General features: G+C 52.4%; 1 protein-coding gene across 2 annotated transcripts; it reads left to right on the top strand.

Annotated features, from left to right (window-relative positions):
- Nucleotides 1–4,383: 4,383 nt before the first annotated feature.
- LOC103780432 (pyruvate kinase PKM) lies at nucleotides 4,384–18,662 on the top strand. Of its 2 annotated transcripts, XM_008948106.1 has the most exons (11): nucleotides 4,384–4,481; nucleotides 4,692–4,861; nucleotides 5,519–5,610; nucleotides 8,443–8,574; nucleotides 8,771–8,957; nucleotides 9,990–10,260; nucleotides 11,230–11,380; nucleotides 12,051–12,203; nucleotides 15,768–15,934; nucleotides 17,771–17,952; nucleotides 18,387–18,662. In XM_008948106.1, the coding sequence occupies exons 1-11, from the start codon at nucleotides 4,441–4,443 to the stop codon at nucleotides 18,491–18,493; spliced, it is 1,653 nt and encodes a 550-aa protein (XP_008946354.1). In that variant the 5' UTR covers nucleotides 4,384–4,440; the 3' UTR covers nucleotides 18,494–18,662. The 2 variants fall into 2 exon arrangements, with proteins under 2 accessions (XP_008946354.1, XP_008946355.1); XM_008948107.1 differs by lacking the exons at nucleotides 4,384–4,481; nucleotides 8,443–8,574 and having other exon boundaries at nucleotides 4,711–4,861; nucleotides 5,519–5,535; nucleotides 8,786–8,957.
- The last annotated feature ends 889 nt before the right edge of the window (nucleotides 18,663–19,551 follow it).

The raw sequence follows: 19,551 nt of genomic DNA, 5'->3' as shown, positions 1-19,551 counted from the left end.
CTTCTGGGGAGGGCTGAGGGCGGTGGGGACGGAGCGGTGCGGGTTGCCGGCTCAGCTCCACGCTGAGGTACAGCCCCTTTACCCCCACCCTGGGAAGAGGAGGCTCCTTCTCAATTTTCTCCCCAAAACCCGGCCAATTGGTTTAGACGAGCTGTTGAATTGTGGAAAAAAACCCCAAACTCTTAAAACGCGTTTCACTCCTTTTTACTGGATGAATAGCTCTTTTGTGGGCGGACAGAGCAACCCCCCCGCGGTCTCTTTTCAGAAAAGTAGTCTGGCGATCTCCCCGTCCTGCTTTGTTCTGATACAGCGCCTGGTTATCGGCGAGGCTCAGGTTAGCAGAAATCACTGTTCTGTGGAGGTTTCGAGATATTCATTGCTTCAGTTTCTCGCTAGCGCGTGCTCCGACTTGCCTCGGCCTAAATGAATGACAAAGAGAGTTGTGGGTTTCTTTTTTCCCACCTAGATACCTGCAGGGAGAAACTTGAGACCTTGTTGTGCAAGCAGGAGTGCTTAATTAAAAGAGGAAAAAAAAGTAATCCAATCCTTAACACATAATTTCATGCCCAGCATCCCATTCATAAAGCAGAACGCAGGTGAATGGGGGGGTTGAAGCTGGATAGGCTGACGGGTGGTGCTGGTGCCAGCTCGTTGACACCACATGGCCAGCGTTGGCCTTGTCTGCAGGGCAGGAAGCTGCTGCCAGCCACGTGCTTGAGGTGGGGGCGTGCTGGTGGAACCCTTCTGAGAAACTTCGCTTTCGTTTAGGTCACAAAAGACCTTTCGCTTCCTCCAGTCCAACCCATTCACCCAGCGCAACCGAGGCTTTTTCTTATCTCCTTTTTTAATCCACCCCCAAAGCCATAAATCTTCTGGAAAGCCTTTTGTTGGCGTTGGCGGGAGGGGTCTGACGATTCCTTTGCCGCGCACCCAGCCGAAAGTTGAATTTGCTGGGAAGAAACCGTTTCCCGGGCCGGCAGGACCACGTGCTGGTCCTTTCTGTCCCCGGCGAGCGGCGGCCCTTGTTCTCCCAGGGGAAGATGGAGCCGGGATGCTGCAGCACGAGGTGATGGATGGCACGTAGGGAATGGGGCTGCAGTACCTTGGCGCTGCCGCCCGATGCTGGGCGCGCAGCAGATCACCATCCTGCAGCCGGCCAGGCACTTTATTTTCTGTATAAATGTAAAAAAAAAAAAAAAAAAAACCAAACCTAAAACTTTCCTTTCTCATGCAAAAGAGATTTTTTTTTTTTTTTCCCACAGTTTCTTAGAAGGTGGTTTTTGAGGCTCTTTGTCCTCTGCCAGAGCAACACCGGCAAAGCTGAATCGGTAGGTGTCTGCACCACAGATACCCTGGAGATAAATCTATCTGGTCACCAAACACCCCGATGCTTGTCACCTTCCTCTCAATTTTTTTGGTAAGCCTCCAGGGAGGGCAGGCTCTGGCTAAGGCAAAGCTAAAGTCTGCACAGAGGGAAAAGTGCTGGTGTCTGGCGTGACCTTTATGCTCGTTTGCCAAAAAAGCCGGAGAGGCATCTCGGTGGCAGAGCCACGGGTCTCACTGTCCAGGAAAGGGGATCCCATGTATTCCAGCAAGGAGCAGGTGGTGGATCCTGGGTCCTGTCCAGCGTTGCGGAGAGGAGGTGACATTTTGGGGTGGCCATATTGCCCTTATGTAACAGGCACCTCCTGCAACAGCCACCCGGGCAGGAACGGGTCATCCTCCTGATCCTCCTGCTCTAGAAGAGGCCGTATTAAAAGCCTGTTTTGCTGCAGAGTTGTTTTTTTTTTTTTTTTTTTTGTCGTTGAGTGCCTGTAGCATCTGGAATGAGCAAAGCTGATGTTTTTTCCATCTTTTTTTTTTGCCTGCCTGGTTTCATAACCCTGCCCTTCTCAAATCTGTGTGCTAACTCAAATAATTTCTGCCTCTGGCCAGAGACACTGAGCATGAGCAGCCTCATTCTGCAGCCTTAGTGAGGTTGTGTAAGCGAGGCTGATGGATAAAGCCCCACATTCTAGCCATCCTCTGGCTGCCCACGACTTTCACAGGCAGCCAAATGCCTTTGCCCGGCGTGGCGATGGTTAACACTGCTGCAGTTTCCACTTCCCTTTGTGGCTGATAACGGCCGGGCTGGAGATTTGGGGGTGGGGATTGCTGCTGCCTTTTCTCTCTGGGGGATTTAGGATTTCTCTTGTCACACCGCAGGATGAGCTGGCTGGAGTTAAGTCACCTCAGTGCTGCGAAACTGGTCATCCTGACCTCAAACGGCTCTTTCTAGAATATTCAGGAGCTGGACAGGCATCAGCCATCTTTGGGACGCACTGTCTGAAGCCCAGGCAGCCTAAATAATAAAGTTGGGAATGTGATAGCTATTCCTGGTGGGAGGAATTCCCATTTTTTCAGTGCTGTAGTAGGATATTGCTTCCCCCTCTTTCCTTGCACGGCCTGGACTGAGCTCTCAGTGTCCTTGAAGTCTCTGCTCTTGTGTTCAATACGAAAAAAGCAAGTGGAGTAGTGGGAAATTCCAGACATTCCTGTTTGATTTATAAGACTGGTCCTTCCAGTCTAATTCAGTCGATGCTTTGTAACTACGTGGTAACGGGAGGCAGGAAGAAGTATTAAAAAAAAAAAAAATGGGTTTTGGGGATATTTTTTGGCTCCTGCGTTTCTGCTCTCGTCCCTGGACAAGGTCATGGTGTCTCCAATTACCTTTTTTTCTGAGCTCACTGAGTGGCTGGAAGATCTTATGAAGAGGATTCTGCCTTTGAGCCACACTTTCTTTTCCCTTTAGATATTTAAAATTTCAGGGTCTTTTAAAAGCGTATTTGCAAATGACTTGAGTGGGTGGGGGATTTCCACAACTTGCAGGTCATGCTCTGGCCGTGCTTGCCCTCTCGGGATCCCGTAGTTTCTTAGTGCCCCTGTTCCCAGAAGCTGCACAGACCTGCTTGTCTGTGCGGAGGTGATTTCCCAGTAAAATCCTTCTTTCTTGGCCGTTAGAGAAGCCGATGCTGCTCTGCAGGTGTCAGAGGATGCAGCAGCAAGTTGTTAGAGGGCTAAAACATAATGTTTCAGGGCTGCCCGGCGGGTTTTCCTGTCATAATGGGACTTGGTCGGGCTTTTTATGTGGGCAGACCTTTTTGTAGCAACTCGGGTGAATCAGCAGTTTCTGGCAGGGCTGAGGGATTGGAGGCTTTGCCAGGACGAATTATGGCTTTTTTTTTATGCTGGCCTGACTCCTTTATGCCACCACGGTGAGTCAGGGCTGCCGGCGAGAGGGATCCGCACGATCTGCACGTACGTGGTGGGTGAAGCTCTGCCCAGGGGAGGAGCGTCGGCACAGACTGCGGCACGGGCACGTGGCAGGCTGCTGGGGCATCTCCTTGCCTGCTCTGATGAGGAGAGGCTGCTTCCCACCTTCGATAAGCCTCCAGAGCTTTTGCAGTGCGTCTGCTCCAAAGCTGGACGCGCCCAGCTGGCCACTGCGTGCGTCGTTTTGGGGTTTATTGGGTTTTTTTTGGCTGCTTGAGGCAGGCAGAGCAAACCCCTGGCTCTGTCCCTGCCTCGAGCCAAGCAGGAGCCTGGTTTTTTACGAGCTGAAATAGGGGAAGGCAGCTTAGGCTGGGCGAGCAGCCTGCTTTGACTGTCCCCTCCATGCCCAGGGGATGAAATTTGGAGTCCAGCCACCACTGGACTAGCCATCTGCCCATGCTAGTAGCCACCACCTTGCATCACTCTCTTAGCTGGGGCTTTTGCAACACTGAAAAAGCAATGCTGATGATCTTCTAGCCTGGACAGGTCGAGGAGGACGAATTTTTTAGCCCCCTTGGAAAGAAAAGGATTGTGGGTGTGCAGTTAAAAATGCCCTGGGGGCATGGTTGCTGCTGGGAAATGAGTGTTCTCCTGTCCCAGGGGAGAGTTCAGCTTCTGTTTGGCTTCCTCTTGGGATTCCTGTGGGGGTGCTCTAGTCCTGGAGAGGCAAGCAGCACTCAGAGAGGTGTTTTCATCTAAACTTTGGGGGAAAAAAAATCCAACCTTTTTCACACCTTTCTGCTGCCTTGGGTGAGGGGGAATGCAGGGGACAGGGGAAACCCACAGCATCCTCAGGGACCTTGAGCATATTAAAGACATCTTCAGTCTTTGACACATTCTGAGCCAAGGTGGCGAGTTGAATCAACTCAAGTCTACTTGCTCGTGTGGGTTTGAAGGGTGGTTTTGAAGGTTAGGTGGACTTGGATGTGATTAGCAGAAGATTGCCCATGTAAGAGCATGGCTGTGGTCACGCCATTGCTGAGCTGCCCCTGTCCTGGTGGGAAGCTCCCTGGAAATCTGTAGGAGAGCCAACTCGAGAGCTGGGAGGGAGGAGGCAGAATCTCTGCCCGCTGCACACTGAAGTGCTTGAATTTTGTTGCGTTGTGTAGCTCCAAGGGAAGACTGGCAATGAAGAGAAGCTATGAAGGGAACCTCTGCATAGAAGGCAGGTGAGCTTGGGGTGGTGTCCGTGGGGGATGACATGGTGATAGAAGTGTGTCTTGCCTGTATCAGAGACTCTCAAGTAGGACCATAAAGATAGTTTGACCCAGTAGCAGCTTGTTACTTCCATATTCATCACGTGGGTGTGTTGGTGTCTCTGCTTGAGGAGCAACTCGGGATGATTCCGAAACCTGGCACCTCTTTCTTTTGCCTTTCAGACACAAGATTCCAGGCACGATGTCGAAGCACCACGATGCAGGGACGGCTTTCATCCAGACCCAGCAGCTGCACGCTGCCATGGCAGACACCTTCTTGGAGCACATGTGTCGCTTGGACATCGACTCGGAGCCGACCATCGCCAGGAACACCGGCATCATCTGCACCATCGGTAGGTGATCCTGAGGCAGGAGAGGAGCACAGCTCTGAACCCCTGCCTTGGTGAAACTTTTTAGGGAAATGGTGAGAAGTCTTTAGCTTTCAGCCCTTTAATCGTGTGTGGGAAGGACACAACTTGGCCATGTTGGCCTGAGCTGTGTTACTGCTGGGAGTAAACCTGGACTGCTCGGGTTCTTCTGTGCTCCTCAACGCCAGTTAGGAACATGGAGCTTTTTAGGCTGGAAGAGATTCCTAGGATCAAGTCCAGCTGTTAACTCGGCACTGCCAGGTCCCCACTGACCCACGTCCCTTAGCACCACATCTCCACAGCTTGGAAACCCCCCCAGGGATGGGGAATCCACCACTGCCCTGGGCCAGTCCTGAACAACCCCTGTGGTGATCACATCTTTCCTCACATCCAACCTAAATCAATCAAATCCAATTCCTGACCATCCTGAGCCTGTTTCCTCTTGTTCTGTAGCTTCTTCTCTGGGAGAGGAGCCTGGCCCCCAGAAGTTAAGATGACTTTTGCAGCTGTAGAGATGAGCTGCTGTAGCACTGGGCGAGTCCTGTGTCCTTCAGACCTTGTCTCTTCCATGTGCAACAGCCTGGCATGTGCGGGTTGTCTTTGTTTTACCAAGTTAATTTTCAAACTGCTTCTTCCTCCTAGGCCCAGCCTCCCGCTCAGTGGAGAAGCTGAAGGAAATGATTAAATCTGGAATGAACGTTGCCCGCCTCAACTTCTCTCATGGCACCCATGAGGTAAGGGTGGGGTCTGAGGTGATGGGGCCCCTGTGTGCCTGTCTGCTGACGCTGCCCCTCACGGAAGAGGGAAATCCAGCCTGGTCCAGACCAGCCTCGGTGTGGGAAGTTGGAATTTTGCTCTGCTTTAGGGGAAGTCACGCTGGTTGTGCATGCCGAGCCTACGTAATTGCTGATAACATTTAAGAGCGTGTTCTGAGGTGTTTTGGAAGCAGTTCAAGTCAATTCCACAACCTTCTCCACACCAGGGAACTGGCGTTTGATGCTTGTGTGCCAACTGCTTGTCCCAAAATCCTTCCATTTTTACAGCCTGCTGTACAAAGCTGCTGCTTCTCAGTTCAAAACGGGAGCTGAAGACGTTTGTCCCTCTTTATGGTGCGCTTCTGCAGGAGCACATGACTATCAGTTACTCATTTCACTTCTTGTGAGCAGATGATTAATGAATAATCTCATCTCAACCCCAAACGGTTAGAGATTTGAAGTAATTACTGTGCCTAATCAAAGGAACCAAACTCCTGGGCTAACCAGAAGCTCAGATTGTGTTCCTGGCAGGCGTGGTGAGCTTGGAAGAATAAGGTCAAAAGAAATCAACACTGTTTGTGGTAGGCAAAACCTTCATGATATAAATAGATGAGATCCTTAGTGACACCGGAGGAGCCAAGGATCCCGTTCCAGGTTGCCTGGAATGCCACCCTGAGCCTTTCCATGGAGGTCTTTTTTTTTACTCTGGCTGCCCTCCAGCTTTTGAAATGTCAGCTAGTAGCAGCTGTAGGTGGCTTTACTTACTGAACTGTGAACCCCATGGTAGGTAACAGCCTGGCCTTTCACCTTCATGGCCTTTAAAGGTCACGGGGCACCTGCAAAATGCAAAGGTCTGATGCTAAACTGTAGACAGCCACCAGACCTTGACTAAACCCCCTGGGGCAGCATCACCATGCAGGTTGCCTGGAGCAAAACTGGCCTGAAGAAAGGGCAGTGTGGAGTAACTGTCTTGCAGGACTCCAATCTTGGGTCTTGGGCTGGTGGCTCATCCTGGGGTTGGTGGCCAGGCTAGAACTGGGAATTTTGACACTTATTGCCCGGCGGAGCTGCTGCTGTGGTTTGTGGGCTTGTTAGCTGAGGTCGAGGACAGGGACTGTGGCTTTCTGCTTTGGGTGAGGTCTCACTGCACATTCCATATGGGTGAGGTTAGGTTACAGCAGAGTCTGGTCTTGCTGTCATCTCCTGTTGAGTTGGGCTGCCAGCCACAGCCAGTCCCTGGGGGGAGGCTGGAGCCAGGTGGGGGTTGGGCTTTTCTCCCAAGGAACAAGTGACAGGACGAGAGGAAACAGCCTCAAGTTGTGTTTAGTTTGGAAATGGAGAAAGATTTGTTCACCAAAAGGGCTGTCCAGGCCTGTTCCATGCTGCCCAGGGCAGTGGTGGAGTCCCCATCCCTGGGGGGTTTCCAGGCTGTGGAGATGTGGTGCTGAGGGACATGGGTTAGTGGTGTCCCGGCAGGGCTGGAGCAATGTTTGGAGTTGATCTTAAGGATCTCTTCCAACCGAAACACTTCTCTAAGTGCTTCAGTTCTTGCCTGCCCCAAAGCATTTCCCAGGGACGGGACCTTCTCCATCTCGACTTGTGCACTCAAATCAAGAACCAAAATTGTTTTGCCCCTCTCGAAAGCGCTAGAGTTGAGGTGTGCCTCTCAGTGAGGGCCTGCATGCAGACTTCAGCTCAGCTTTTTCCGGCCCCACCTCCCTGGCACTGAATTATCATCCCTGTGATACTGGAGTTGGTTTGAGGGGCTTGTGCAGAGGTTAGTGGAACTGGGTGTTTCCAGGTGAGTCAGGTCCAACACCATCCCTCTTGGCAGGGAGAGAGAACTTATCTACAACAGCCTGTCAAGTGTTACACAACTGGTATCCCAGGTTATCTCTTTAACGTTGTTTAAGCAAGTAAAGTAAATTGATCTGCTGGCCACCTGAAGCTTGTTGGAGATAGCTGGCATGGGAGGCCTACTGCAGAACCATCTGTCTCCAATCCGGTGGCCTTGGCCAAGCACTCTTGCCCGTGTGAAAGTTTGGATAGTGGGAGCGTGGCCCTGGAGTCTTGAACTTCTGCCTGTGATTGCTTTGGCTCTCAAAAGAGAGTGTAAATATTGAACTAGATAATGGCCTGTGAGGAAATGCTTTCTCTTTGGCTTAGATGCCTCCAAAAAAAAAAACAAAAACAAAAAAACCCCAACATCCATATCTGCTCGCCTGCAGGCTCAGTCTGGAAGTCTGTGAAGGAGTCGGCGGCACAGAGCATGGGGATGACATCCTCCCTTCCTTGCTCTGAAGGGAGGAGAACAGCCATGTGTGGTGGCAGTCTCTTGGCCATGACGCTTCCCTGCCCTTCAGGAGTCCTCCCACACCCATACATCACCTGGCTGCCAGCACTGCTGATCTGCTGTTGCCTTGAACAGGCAGATGTTCAGCAAAGCTGCTGGAAACGCTCTGCCCAAAGGCTCCTTGGTCAATGGGATGTGTTCAAAGTGACAAGTGTACTTCTGGGTGGACAGTCGCTTCAGCTGAGTGCCTGGGCTGTCCCCTTGAGTTGTCCTTTTGGGCTTAGAGCTGGGGGCACCAAAAGCATGGCTGGAGACCCACCAGATCCCCATTTCACGTCGGGGAGGCCTTTGTGTCTTCCCACTCCGCTTTTCTGGGGGCTCACTTGGGATTAGATTCTCAAGCTGGAGCTGAAATTGAACGTTCCATGAGAGCAGAGCTGTCCTGGGGTGTGTAGTGGTCTTGCTTGCAAGTGGTGGAGTAGAAATGGCCTGAACGTTTCCATCTCTTTCCTTACCAGTATCATGAGGGCACAATCAAGAACGTGCGAGAAGCTACAGAGAGCTTTGCCTCTGATCCCATCACCTACAGACCTGTGGCTATTGCACTGGACACCAAGGGACCTGAAATCCGAACTGGACTCATCAAGGGAGTAAGTTGGTGTTTTTTTATCTTCTCCCCATTTTTTTCCCCCCCTGTGAGATTAGATAGCAGCGTGAAACCCATCACCGTTTCCAAACAAAAGGTAAGGAGCCAACCCCCCAAAATTGGGCTGAGCTGCAAGCTGGGAGGTGGTCACATGCTGGTTCTTACTGGTTCTGCTACAACACACGTGTTTTGACCCGCAGAGTGGCACAGCAGAGGTGGAGCTGAAGAAGGGTGCACAGCTCAAAGTGACCCTGGATAATGCCTTCATGGAGAACTGCGATGAGAATGTGCTGTGGGTGGACTACAAGAATCTCATCAAGGTTGTAGATATTGGGAGCAAAATCTACGTGGACGATGGTCTGATTTCCTTACTGGTTAAAGAGAAAGGTGGGTCCCAACACTCCGAGCTATGCCTGTTAGATCTTCCCTTAGGATGTATATGTGCTTTCCTTCCAGCCACTGGTTTTGAGCTTGTGGCTGTGTTGAAGGAGTACTTGATTCTTAAGGCTGTAGGGAGACTTTGGGCCAAACTTCTACTTCAAGCTTAGTGAGTTTGCAAACCTCAGCTTGAGCTGTGTTGCTGTCATCCTGCTGCCCAAATTTCTCAGGCCTCAAGAGAGGCATCTCTGATCCCAAAGCTTGTAGGGACCTGTCAGAGTGGGTCCAGAGGAGGCCATGAAGATGAGGTGGGGGCTGGAACCCCTCTGCTGCAAGGCCAGGCTGAGAGAGTTGGGGTTGTTCAGCCTGGAGAAGAGAAGGCTCTGGAGAGACCTTATAGCAACCTTCCAGTACCTGAAGGGGAGGGTCTACAAGAAAGCTGGGAAAGGACTTTTTGAAAGGGCTTACAGTGTTAGGATGAAGGGTAATGGGTTCAGCCTAGAAGAAAGGAGATTAAGATTAGAAGTGAGAAAATCCTTTGCTCTGAGGGTGGTGAGACACTGGCACAGGTTGAAGTTGTGGATGCTCCATGCCTGGAGGTGTTGAAGACCAGGTTGTATGGGGCTTTGAGCAACGAGGTATAGTGGGAGGTGTCCCAGCCCCATGGCAGGGGCTTTGGAATGAGGTGATCTTAAAGGTCCCTTCTAACCCAAACCCTTCTAGGAGAAGGTGGTGAGGCTTTTGAGGGGCTCAGTTTGGTGTTGCAGGGCTCCTATGTGCAGGTAGATTTTGGGGGGACACAATCACAACCTCCTGCATGGAACAAACAGCATCTTCTCCAAGAAGTGTCTTTAAACCCATCTGGTGAGCTCCTTTGGGTAAAGGGCAAGCTTGTGTGTTCCCTGCAACCTCTGAAGAGAGCAACGGTGGGTTTTTTATTGCTGTTGGCCCTGCTGGCCTTGGTCAAGGAAGTGGGTGGTGGGAGCTGACAGCGTGGGGCTTGCTGGTAGGCCCTTGACCGTGGCAGCACCTCTGTTCCAGGGAAGGACTACGTCATGACGGAGATCGAGAACGGCGGCATGCTGGGCAGCAAGAAGGGAGTGAACCTCCCTGGAGCAGCGGTCGACCTGCCTGCGGTCTCAGAGAAGGACATTCAGGACCTCAAGTTTGGTGTGGAGCAGAACGTGGACATGGTGTTTGCCTCCTTCATTCGCAAAGCTGCCGATGTCCACGCCGTCAGGAAGGTGCTGGGGGAAAAGGGAAAGAACATCAAGATCATCAGCAAGATTGAGAACCACGAGGGTGTGCGCAGGTGAGCTGTTGAGGGTGTCCTTGAGGGGCTGTCACCTTGTATCAGCAGAACAACACGGCCCGTTAGTGCTGTAGTCAGGGCTGTGACAAACCATCCCACTGAAATATCTGGGCTCAACAGCTGAAGTGGTTGTCCCTCTGTATTCAGCCACGGTGAGGCTGCACCTTGACTCCTCGCTTTGGTTTTGGGCCCATCCTTCCACGGAGGACCTTGAGGGGCTGGAGTGTGGCCAGAGAAGGGCAACGAAGCTGCTGGGGAAGGGTCTAGAGCCCAGGTGTGGTGAGGAGCAGCTGAGGGACCTGGGGGTGTTGAGCCTGGAGCAAAGGAGGCTCAGGGGAGACCTTCTGGCTCTCCACAGCTCCCTGACAGGAGGCTGGAGCCGGGTGGTGGTTGGGCTCTTCTTCCAAGGAACAAGCAACAGGACAAGAGGAAATGGCCTCAAGTTTCCCCACGGGAGGTTGAGGCTAGACCTGAGGAACAATTTCTTTCCCTTGAGGGTTGTCCAGGGCTGTGCCAGGCTGCCCAGGGCAGTGGTGGAGTCCCCATCCCTGGAGGGGTTTCCAAGCCGGGGAGGTGTGGTGCTGAGGGACATGGGTCAGTGGGGACCTGGCACTGCTGGGGGAATGGTTGGACTCAATGATCTTAAAGGTCGCTTCCAACCTCAGTAATTCTAGTTTTCCTCTACATATTTGTATAGCTTTAGAAAACTTCATGTAGCACTTTGTGTGCTGTGACTTGGTCTTCCTCCTACATTGGTGCTACCCCAAACCACAGTGGCCCGTGGAAAGGCCACGTGCTGACAGTGTAGCTGTGTATCATTCTCCAGAGCAACGCCGCCTTCAGGGGAGGGTGGGACACATAGGAAGTGTTTTGCAGAATCATGGAACAGTTTGGGTTGGAAGGGACCTTGATGATCATCAAATTCCAATCTAGACCAAACAAGTAACAAACCTCTTCTCTTGCTGCCAGGTTTGATGAGATCATGGAAGCCAGCGATGGCATTATGGTGGCCCGTGGTGACCTTGGCATTGAGATCCCAGCTGAAAAAGTCTTCCTCGCCCAGAAGATGATGATTGGACGCTGCAACAGGGCTGGCAAACCCATCATCTGTGCCACTCAGGTACTGGAAGCGTGATGGTGGCTCCTAACTGCCCAAGTGTGGCAAGGTGGGGGCGTTGGTAGCCGTTGTGGCTTGATGGTGTTTATTGTAGAGCAAGATGCCAAGAGCAAAGAGGTTTTGCTCATAGCTTGATAGCTCATCTTGAGGCACTTCCTTGAAATATGTGCTTGGGCTCTTCCCCAGGGAGGTTACAGGACCTCTTAGGTGGCTGCTGATGGTGTTCTGCTGCAAGAACAGCCTTTTGGGCTCATGAAACAAATTCTCTGGGGAAAAAAATTGACCAAAATGCCACCTTGGGTCATGGTTTTTTTGCCCTGTGGTGAGAGCTGAGCACCTGAGGATCTGAGCTTTCCAGTCATGTGTCCAGTGTGCTGCTCTGCTCCACAGAGTAAGTTCCTTGGCACAAGCCCTGAGCTAGCAAGTTAGGGTGGAAATTTGGAGTCTTGTGTGGGTTAAAACTCTGGGAAAGGTGTAGATGGAGAACAGGCACAAAATGAAGTGGTGGGTGGTTTAATTCCTAGCTCTCAGCCATGGGAGAACTCTTCTCCAAGAGTCCTTGGGCTGCATCCCGTCTTCTACCCTATCTTTAAAATACATTGAAGTGCTGTAGTGAAAAAGCAGCTGCTTCCTTCTGTGGTTTCTTGATTCCTTTACCCTTGTTCTCTTCCAGATGCTGGAAAGCATGATCAAGAAGCCTCGCCCGACCCGTGCCGAGGGCAGCGATGTTGCCAACGCTGTCCTGGATGGGGCTGACTGCATCATGCTCTCTGGAGAGACAGCCAAGGGGGACTACCCGCTGGAAGCCGTGCGCATGCAGCATGCTGTGAGTACGCCCTGCCCTTCCTGGAGGTGGTGGGAGCAGAGCTCTGCCCTCCATCCCCTATCTGAGGCAGGCTCCTGAAGATCTGCACCTCTCCGGTGCTGGGCGGCAGCACCTCACAGTCCAAAGTAGCTTTTTCTGGGTGTTCCTTTACATAACACAGTCCTGAGGGCTTGAAACCCCATTTTGTGTGCTCCAAGCAATCTGGCAGAGCTGAGAACTGCTCTGAAATAGTAAAACTTCCCGTTGCTCATGTTTGTTTATTTGGGGGGGGGGTGGCAAAGGGTTTTTTACTGTTTTTTTTTGTCTGAAGTTCTCCCAATTCCCTCTTCGTTGCGGCATATTAAATGCCTTAAACTTCCCCAGGGTCAAGGAGCTGCTTGATGAGCAATTTATCTCTAGATAACAGAAGGGATCAAGTGACTTTTCTGGGTGGGGGAGGCTCCTGGGGCTGATCTCCAGCCCCGCTGGGTTCAGCACCTGGTGTTTGGGGGCGTTTGTTGCATGAGTACTGACAGCACCGTGTTTTTACATGCCTTAACTGCCAGAAGCTCTGCTCTGCTTCCTCTTGCAAGCTGATAAGAAGCCTGATGTCCAAGCGTTTCTTCTCCCCAGTTACCAGTGCTGTGGTTGGCAGCACTGGTAGTTCTCACCAGTTATAATTCCCACTGGTTTTATTTGCAATTCAGGGTTCTGCAGATGTATCAGCTGGCTGTTTGTTTGCAGTGCCTTACATGAATCTGGGGTCAATACCGAGTGGTGCTTTTTGCACATGGCAAATGATTGATCAGCACGTTGCTGATTACTGGGCTGGTTTGCAGGCCGAGCACTAACGGTGCCCCTAAAAGGTTCTTCCTCAGTTTTCACCCCCTAAATCACAAGGCTTGGCTTTCTACTGAGTTGGGAACTTGCTGCAGCAAACCTTCTACATAGCTTTCTGTTCTGGCTTTGGTTTTTAGACTCTAGATGGGTTGTATCATGCCTGTAGCCCGAGCTCAGGGTGCATTCCACGTGCTTCCCTCTGCCTGCAGACCTGGGGCTGATGGTGCTCACTGTGAAATACTGAAGGTTTTAACCCTCTGTGCAGAGGAGCAAACCCAGATTTGCTTTAGCTGACGTAATGTGGTGCAGGCAGCAAGGTACCAACTCTGTGATAGTAGAAGTACATCCCCCTCCAGTCAGGACTTTCCCTCTGAGGTAATTTACTTGGTGTTGGGCGAGAGGAGCCCTGCCCTGAAAAACCACAGCCTGAAAATCCGCAGCATGGCCAGAGCAGCTGAATATTTCCAGCTGAAGTGGCCAGAGTGACCATCTTAACTCTGGTGAAGGGCAGAAACACAGGAGCTTCAGAGTATTTAAAAACATCTGAATGAAAGTGGAGGCAACTTAATTAGAATTAAATACTACTCCTGTAGGCTTTCCCTGGCCTGAAAGGGGTATAATTCTGGGTATTTATTTATCTATACAGTATTATTTCAAGTAAAGCTTAAAGCAAGGTGCAGACAGCAAACAGGTCGTGGTGCTGAGAACGATTGGGGTCTGCACCATGTGGTGTCCTCACACCTCTCTAAAAGACCTGACCTGTCTGTCCCCAGCCTGTCCCAGCACCTTGCTTCAAATACCACCCTGGCCATGCTGTCTAACAGGACCAAGGTTTAAACTGCTGCTCTGTTACCCTCTTTTTCTCCTTCCACCCATGTTCCAGCTGGAAACCCTCAAGCTGTTGGCGTGTGAGTGAAGCCAGCTGTGACGTGGGGGCCTTCTGCTGCCAGAGCAGCCCCATCTCCACACATTTATTCTCTAACAACTGGGAAGGGTGGGTGGGTGTCCCTCTGAGCTGCCTGCCTCGGGACCAGGGGCTGAAGATAAAACTGCCTGGCTACCAGTTTTAAGGCAAATACATCCTGTTTTTATCAAAGGACAAATGCAAAGGCAGCAGTAAGGAGGCTGCTTTAGGACTGGAGCTGGCACTGGCGTGCTTGCTCCAGCCTGCCACATGTCCTGTTATTTTTAGATGTAAGATACTTAACTACTTAGGCTTAAAGTGATGTCTATGGAAAAGGGATAACTCCTAGCATCACATAAAATAACTCATTAACATTAGAGTAGCAAAATTCTTACTCAGTTTCACTATAAGGGCACCTCAGTCTTGGCTTGAATGTCATCTTGTCACACTCTGTAGTGGCTGCTCACTCTCTGGAGTAACTGAATGAAGTTGTCCTTGAGATGATCAACCTCTGCATGCTTTTCTAGTCTCTGCAAGCCATCTTTATTGGGTTGTCAGGGCTAGAGCTACCTCCTGAGTGGAGAATTGTCTTAATGTGGATGATTCCCAGCATCCTGGGATCAACGAGTGACTGAACTCTTTGCAAAGGCTTGGTCTGAGCAGAAAGCCTCTGCACCTCTCATCTGTCCAAGAAAAACACCCCAACGTGTTGTGACAACCCCATAAGGAAGACTTGTTCTGTTTATTCCTCTGTTGATCAAAGGGAAGCTGGTACAGCACATGGAGGTGAAACTTTGTTGGCTCTCGAGTTACATTTAGATCTTTGTTGGCCTTCAAGTTAAACTAAACCTAATGAAGATGAGAGAGACTGTCTCTCACCTTGAGTGGTGCCCTTGAAAACCTGTTACTTGCATGATGCCTCTGTGAAGACCTTTCTGTGGTCTTGGGAGAACATGGGGTAGTTGAGTGAGGAACTGGAGGGGGGTAGATGGCACGAGAGGTCTCTCAAGGCAGCGACGAGCAGCAGCAGCATATGGCTGCAGCACATTGCCACAACCCGAGAGCCAACGAGTTTCACAGCCTGCCCTTTCCCACCCCCTTGCATGGGTGACTATGACAAGCCAATTAACGTGATCTCATGTTACTCTGGTGTATCTTTCCTCCTTTTCTTTCCTCTTTTCTCCTCCTCCCCTTCTCCCTCGGGCCTGCAGATCGCTCGGGAGGCCGAGGCCGCAATGTTCCATCGTCAGCTCTTTGAAGAAATTTTCCGCCTCAATGTTAACAACAGGGACCCTGCCGATGCCATGGCAATGGGTGCGGTGGAGGCCTCTTTTAAGTGCTTAGCTCCAGCCCTGATAGTTCTGACCGAGTCTGGCAGGTAGGGCTCAGAGAGGGGATTCGGTGCCATGAGCCCACGTTGCTTTCTAACCCCGCAGCGTTTTTTTTCCTTCAGCCAGCAGCTCACTGTGTCGGCCTCGCTTTAACCACCGCACCCCGAGTTGCGCTCGCTGGCAGGGAGGGACTCCAGGCAGGGAGGAGCAGAGTGAGAGTGCCTGGCAGTTGGCATGAGTGTCACCAGAGTGTGGCAGGGTGAGGTGACTCCAGAGGTGCCACCAGTTCAGAAACAGAACCTGGAGAATCACCTAGTTTCTCATAAGGCTGTAGGGGGAGGCGAGCGTTGCGGCCGTTGCCCTGACGCATGGCGCTAAATCCAATTGATAACTCTTCACGTCAGAAAAATGGTGGTACGCGTGGCACCTGGCTGGTAGATCACCTCGCCTGAGTTCCCCCCGAGTGACTGACGTGGGTGTTGTCTTCCCGAACGCCTGTTGCCTTTATAGATTGCCCGGGAGGCCGAAGCTGCCATCTTTCACAGGCAGTTGTTTGAGGAACTGCGTCGCCTGACTTCCCTCAACTGCGACCCCACCGAGGCTGCCGCTGTCGGCGCTGTGGAAGCGTCCTTCAAGTGCTGCAGCGGGGCTATTATTGTCCTCACCAAGTCTGGAAGGTAGGAGGTGACAGGTTCCCTCAGGTCAAGCCCCCCATTGTCACAGGGTGGGGGAGACTCGCCAAAAGATGGTTTGGAAAGAGCTGTACTGGTGAAACCCCACCCAGGGGTTTGGCGGCAACCGAGAGCCCCTGGCGCCGGTTCCTCAGCAGATGGGCAGACCCCTCAAACGTCAGCGTGGACGTGACCTCCAGGCCCCTCTGCCAGCCCTGCCTCCCCTCGCCGCTGTGAATGGCGTCTCTGCCACCAGCACTGCCGGGAAGAGACAAGGGGGACGTCAGCGGCGCAGCTTTGACTCACGCTTCTTGGCAAGAAATCCTCCCTTTCAGTGAGGCAGAAGCTCAGAGGATGCAGAATGGTGGCTTCATTTATTGTCTTTCTTTAAATCGAGGCATCTTCTAGTAGCATCCAAATTATTGTTCCGTTGTGGAACCTTTTCAAGCTTCCTTGTTAGCTCAGTGCCCTGGAACTCCGTAGTTGGGAGTTACATCCAGCGATGGTGACAACTGTTGAGTTGCTCTTGGAATTGTGGAAGGGGAGCTGAAGCCTTGCTGATCATCATGGGCTTTGAGGAACTAAGCTGCCCCCTTGCAAAGCACGGCTGGCCATAAGTCTCAGGCTGCATTCTGGAAGAAAATCAGAATTTCTTGCGCTGGATTTGTGCTAAAGAATCCGGGCAGCAGCAGAGAGGTGGTTGTAGGTGTGAAGATCTTGACCGTTGGTGAATCCTTCACGTGAGTAGACAGCCTAAAATGATTGGAAGTGGCCACTTTCTGCAGAGATGAGGAGTCACTGTAAGCACTTAGTTTCTGGATGTCCTCGTGCTTCTAATGTTTCTTGGTCAAAGGTTCCAGTCTTACACTTGACCTTTTTAAAAAGCTTTGAACTTTGATATTTGAGTATTTTTAGCTGTGGATTTTGTTACAGCCTTTGAGTACCTGGAGCTACCAGCAGGCTTCTTGGAGAACGTGGGCAGGATTGTCTGAGAGCTGGCACGTGTGTTTGGGCGCTTCCAGCAGACCGCTTCTGCCTGCTTCAAGCAGCAGTCTTTTGAGTCTAAATCTTGCTGAGCTTGGCTCCACTCAATGAGGCTGCAGAAGCTGGTGGGGATACTGATGTGTTCATTGGGAAGATGGAGCTGTGGGTGCCATGGCCTTGCAGCTTCAATCTGTTTCTTCTCTGGAAGGGAAACTGTAGTCCCTTGCCTTGGCTGCGCTGCTTGCGTTTTTAAGGCATTTTAAGGACTCTATGCCCAACTTCCCAGTATAAATTTTGGCCTCGGTTGCATTTTCTTCCCGCTGGGTGCCAGAGCAAAGCCCTGCGTGGAGGAACCAGCCCGTCCACTGGCTTCAGCAGGTCATGGTGGCCTGGAGGCCGTTGGGCTTGCTCCTTGGCAGGCTTCAGGCAGCGCTGCTGGCGCAGGCTCTGGCCATCCCATAGCCCGGGAGCTCCTCAGAACAGAGGGCCCCCACTGAGATGCCGAGGACTGCTTGCAGAGGCCAGGAGGAATGGCACCTCGCCACCTTCACCTAGCAACGGGGACAATCGAGGGCTTGTTTTCAGCACCAAAACACGCCGATGGCGCTTCCTCCACAGGGAAGGCAAGGTGGCTTCTATCACGAGACCGGAGCAGGGACTGTCACTGCTGGTCTGCCCAGCTGGGAATTAGGCAGCTCATTGGTGAGCCTGGCTCCCACCAGCACCTCCTGCAGTGGTCAGCTGGGGGTTTTGTGGAGCCCTCCAGGGTGACGGGTGAACCCGGCCACCGCGTGCGCATCCTTCGGCCGTTCTTCTCGGGAGCACGAGGCTTCACCCTGCGTCTGGTTTCCCTTCCAGGTCGGCACATCTGGTGTCCCGGTACCGCCCACGGGCTCCCATCATCGCCATCACCCGTAACGACCAGACGGCACGCCAGGCCCACCTCTACCGCGGCATCTTCCCTGTCCTCTGCAAAGAACCAGCCCATGACTCCTGGGCGGAGGATGTGGACCTCCGTGTCAACCTGGGCATGAATGTCGGTGAGTGATGGCTTCGTGCTGGCCGGTGGGGCCGAGCACCTCGGATGGTGCTTCTGGGGTGACAAAGGGAAGGGGACTGGCGTGGCAACAGTACCTAGCTGGGAAATGAGGTGGTGGTTGCATGAGCACAACCACATCCTGTTGAGAAACGGGAGATGAGGTTTCTCAGGGCTGCCTTAGAGCAGGTCCCAGCAGAAAATTGGGTTGGTTTGAATGTCTTGGGTGCTTGACCCATGGCTCCTGAGAGCTGAGAGCAGCCCTGAGTGGGGAATCTCCTTTCTCTGGCGTGTCTCCAAGGTTGACTCTGAAGCAGAGGAGCCCAAAGCGAAAGTGGAGGGAGGTTCCTAGATGGTTTGGGTGGATGAGGTCTCAAGCCCACCCCTGATCTGGTGTGGGACCCGAGCTCTGATACCTCCCTCATGTTTCTCTCCCAGGAAAAGCACGTGGCTTCTTCAAGACCGGCGACCTGGTCATCGTCCTGACAGGGTGGCGCCCGGGCTCCGGCTACACCAACACCATGCGCGTGGTGCCCGTTCCCTGAAGCACCCAGGGGCAGCACCTTCCTTCCCCCCCCCCTGTGTCCCCTCCATTCCCCTCTCCCCTCGCCTTAGACCAGCCACCGCTTGCACTGTCCTTGGCCCTAGAGTGGATGTAGGTTGCTAAACACCGCCCAGTGCAGCAGCAGCAGGGGGAAGAGACCTTAAATCACTAAAAAAAAAAAAAAATACTTGAAGAGTTTAGCAGTTTTCTTTTTTCTTTTTTTGTTCCTTTTTTAAACCTTCCCCTGTCAAGTCCTGCCCCGATGTATGTCGGAGTTGACGTAGGAGGTTCCTGCATGCTGCTGGGACCCCTCTTAGCCTAGTGATTGTCCTCAGGGTGTGACACGTCCCTTTCCCTGCCCCTCTTTTGGGGTGTTTGGGGAAGGGGAGAGGTGACACGGGGTCCACGGCTCAGTCGTAAGCCTCCTCACTCCAGGGAAGCTGCTCCTTGTCCCGCTCTCCCACAGCCATGAGCTCACCCAGCTCCCACCCTCCCCACAGACCAAATCCTGGGTGGTTGAATTTTTTTCAGGGGTGGCTGTAGAAGGTGGGGGGGCTGAGTCCCAGTGCTGTGGGAAGAGCTTCCCCTGCTCACCTTGCTCCTCTCGTGTGTTAGTTGTGGTCCCCCCACTTCCCCCTTGGTCCCCCCTCACTCCGACGGGCCCCTGGGCTGCCAGAGCACAACTCCATCAATAAAGAGAAGCTGAAGCACCCACCGGCCTGCCTTCATCCTTGGGATGGAGTCCTGGGGGGTGCTTCTGGTTGGGTTTGGGGGCCCTGGAGGTGGATCTAGCTGGGTTTGAGAGTCAGGGGGGTGCTTCTCACGGGGTTGGATAGTCCTGGGATTGATTCTGGCTGGATTTGGAGGTCCTGGAGGTGGATCTGTACAGGTTAGGGGGTCCTGGGATGCTTCTAGATGGGTTGGGAGGTCCTGGCTTGATGTGGTTGTGTACTTGGGGTGATTCTGATTGGATTTGGAGGTCTTGAAGATGGATCTGCCTGGGTTTGAGGGTGCTTCTGAGTGAGTTGGCGGGGGGGTGGTGGTTTGCTCCTGGCTCAA

Source organism: Merops nubicus, unplaced genomic scaffold (genome assembly GCF_000691845.1).
Source record: "Merops nubicus isolate BGI_N331 unplaced genomic scaffold, ASM69184v1 scaffold11029, whole genome shotgun sequence".
NCBI lineage: Eukaryota > Metazoa > Chordata > Aves > Coraciiformes > Meropidae > Merops > Merops nubicus.
This window is presented reverse-complemented; position numbering and strand designations above follow the sequence as displayed.

Coding starts and splice junctions, on each gene's coding strand:
- LOC103780432 (XM_008948106.1), top strand. CDS start 4,441: ATGAAGAGAAGCTATGAAGGGAACCTCTGCATAGAAGGCAG. Junction 10,261..11,229: donor AACCACGAGGGTGTGCGCAG/GTGAGCTGTTGA, acceptor TCTTGCTGCCAG/GTTTGATGAGATCATGGAAG. Junction 12,204..15,767: donor CCGTGCGCATGCAGCATGCT/GTGAGTACGCCC, acceptor TTGCCTTTATAG/ATTGCCCGGGAGGCCGAAGC.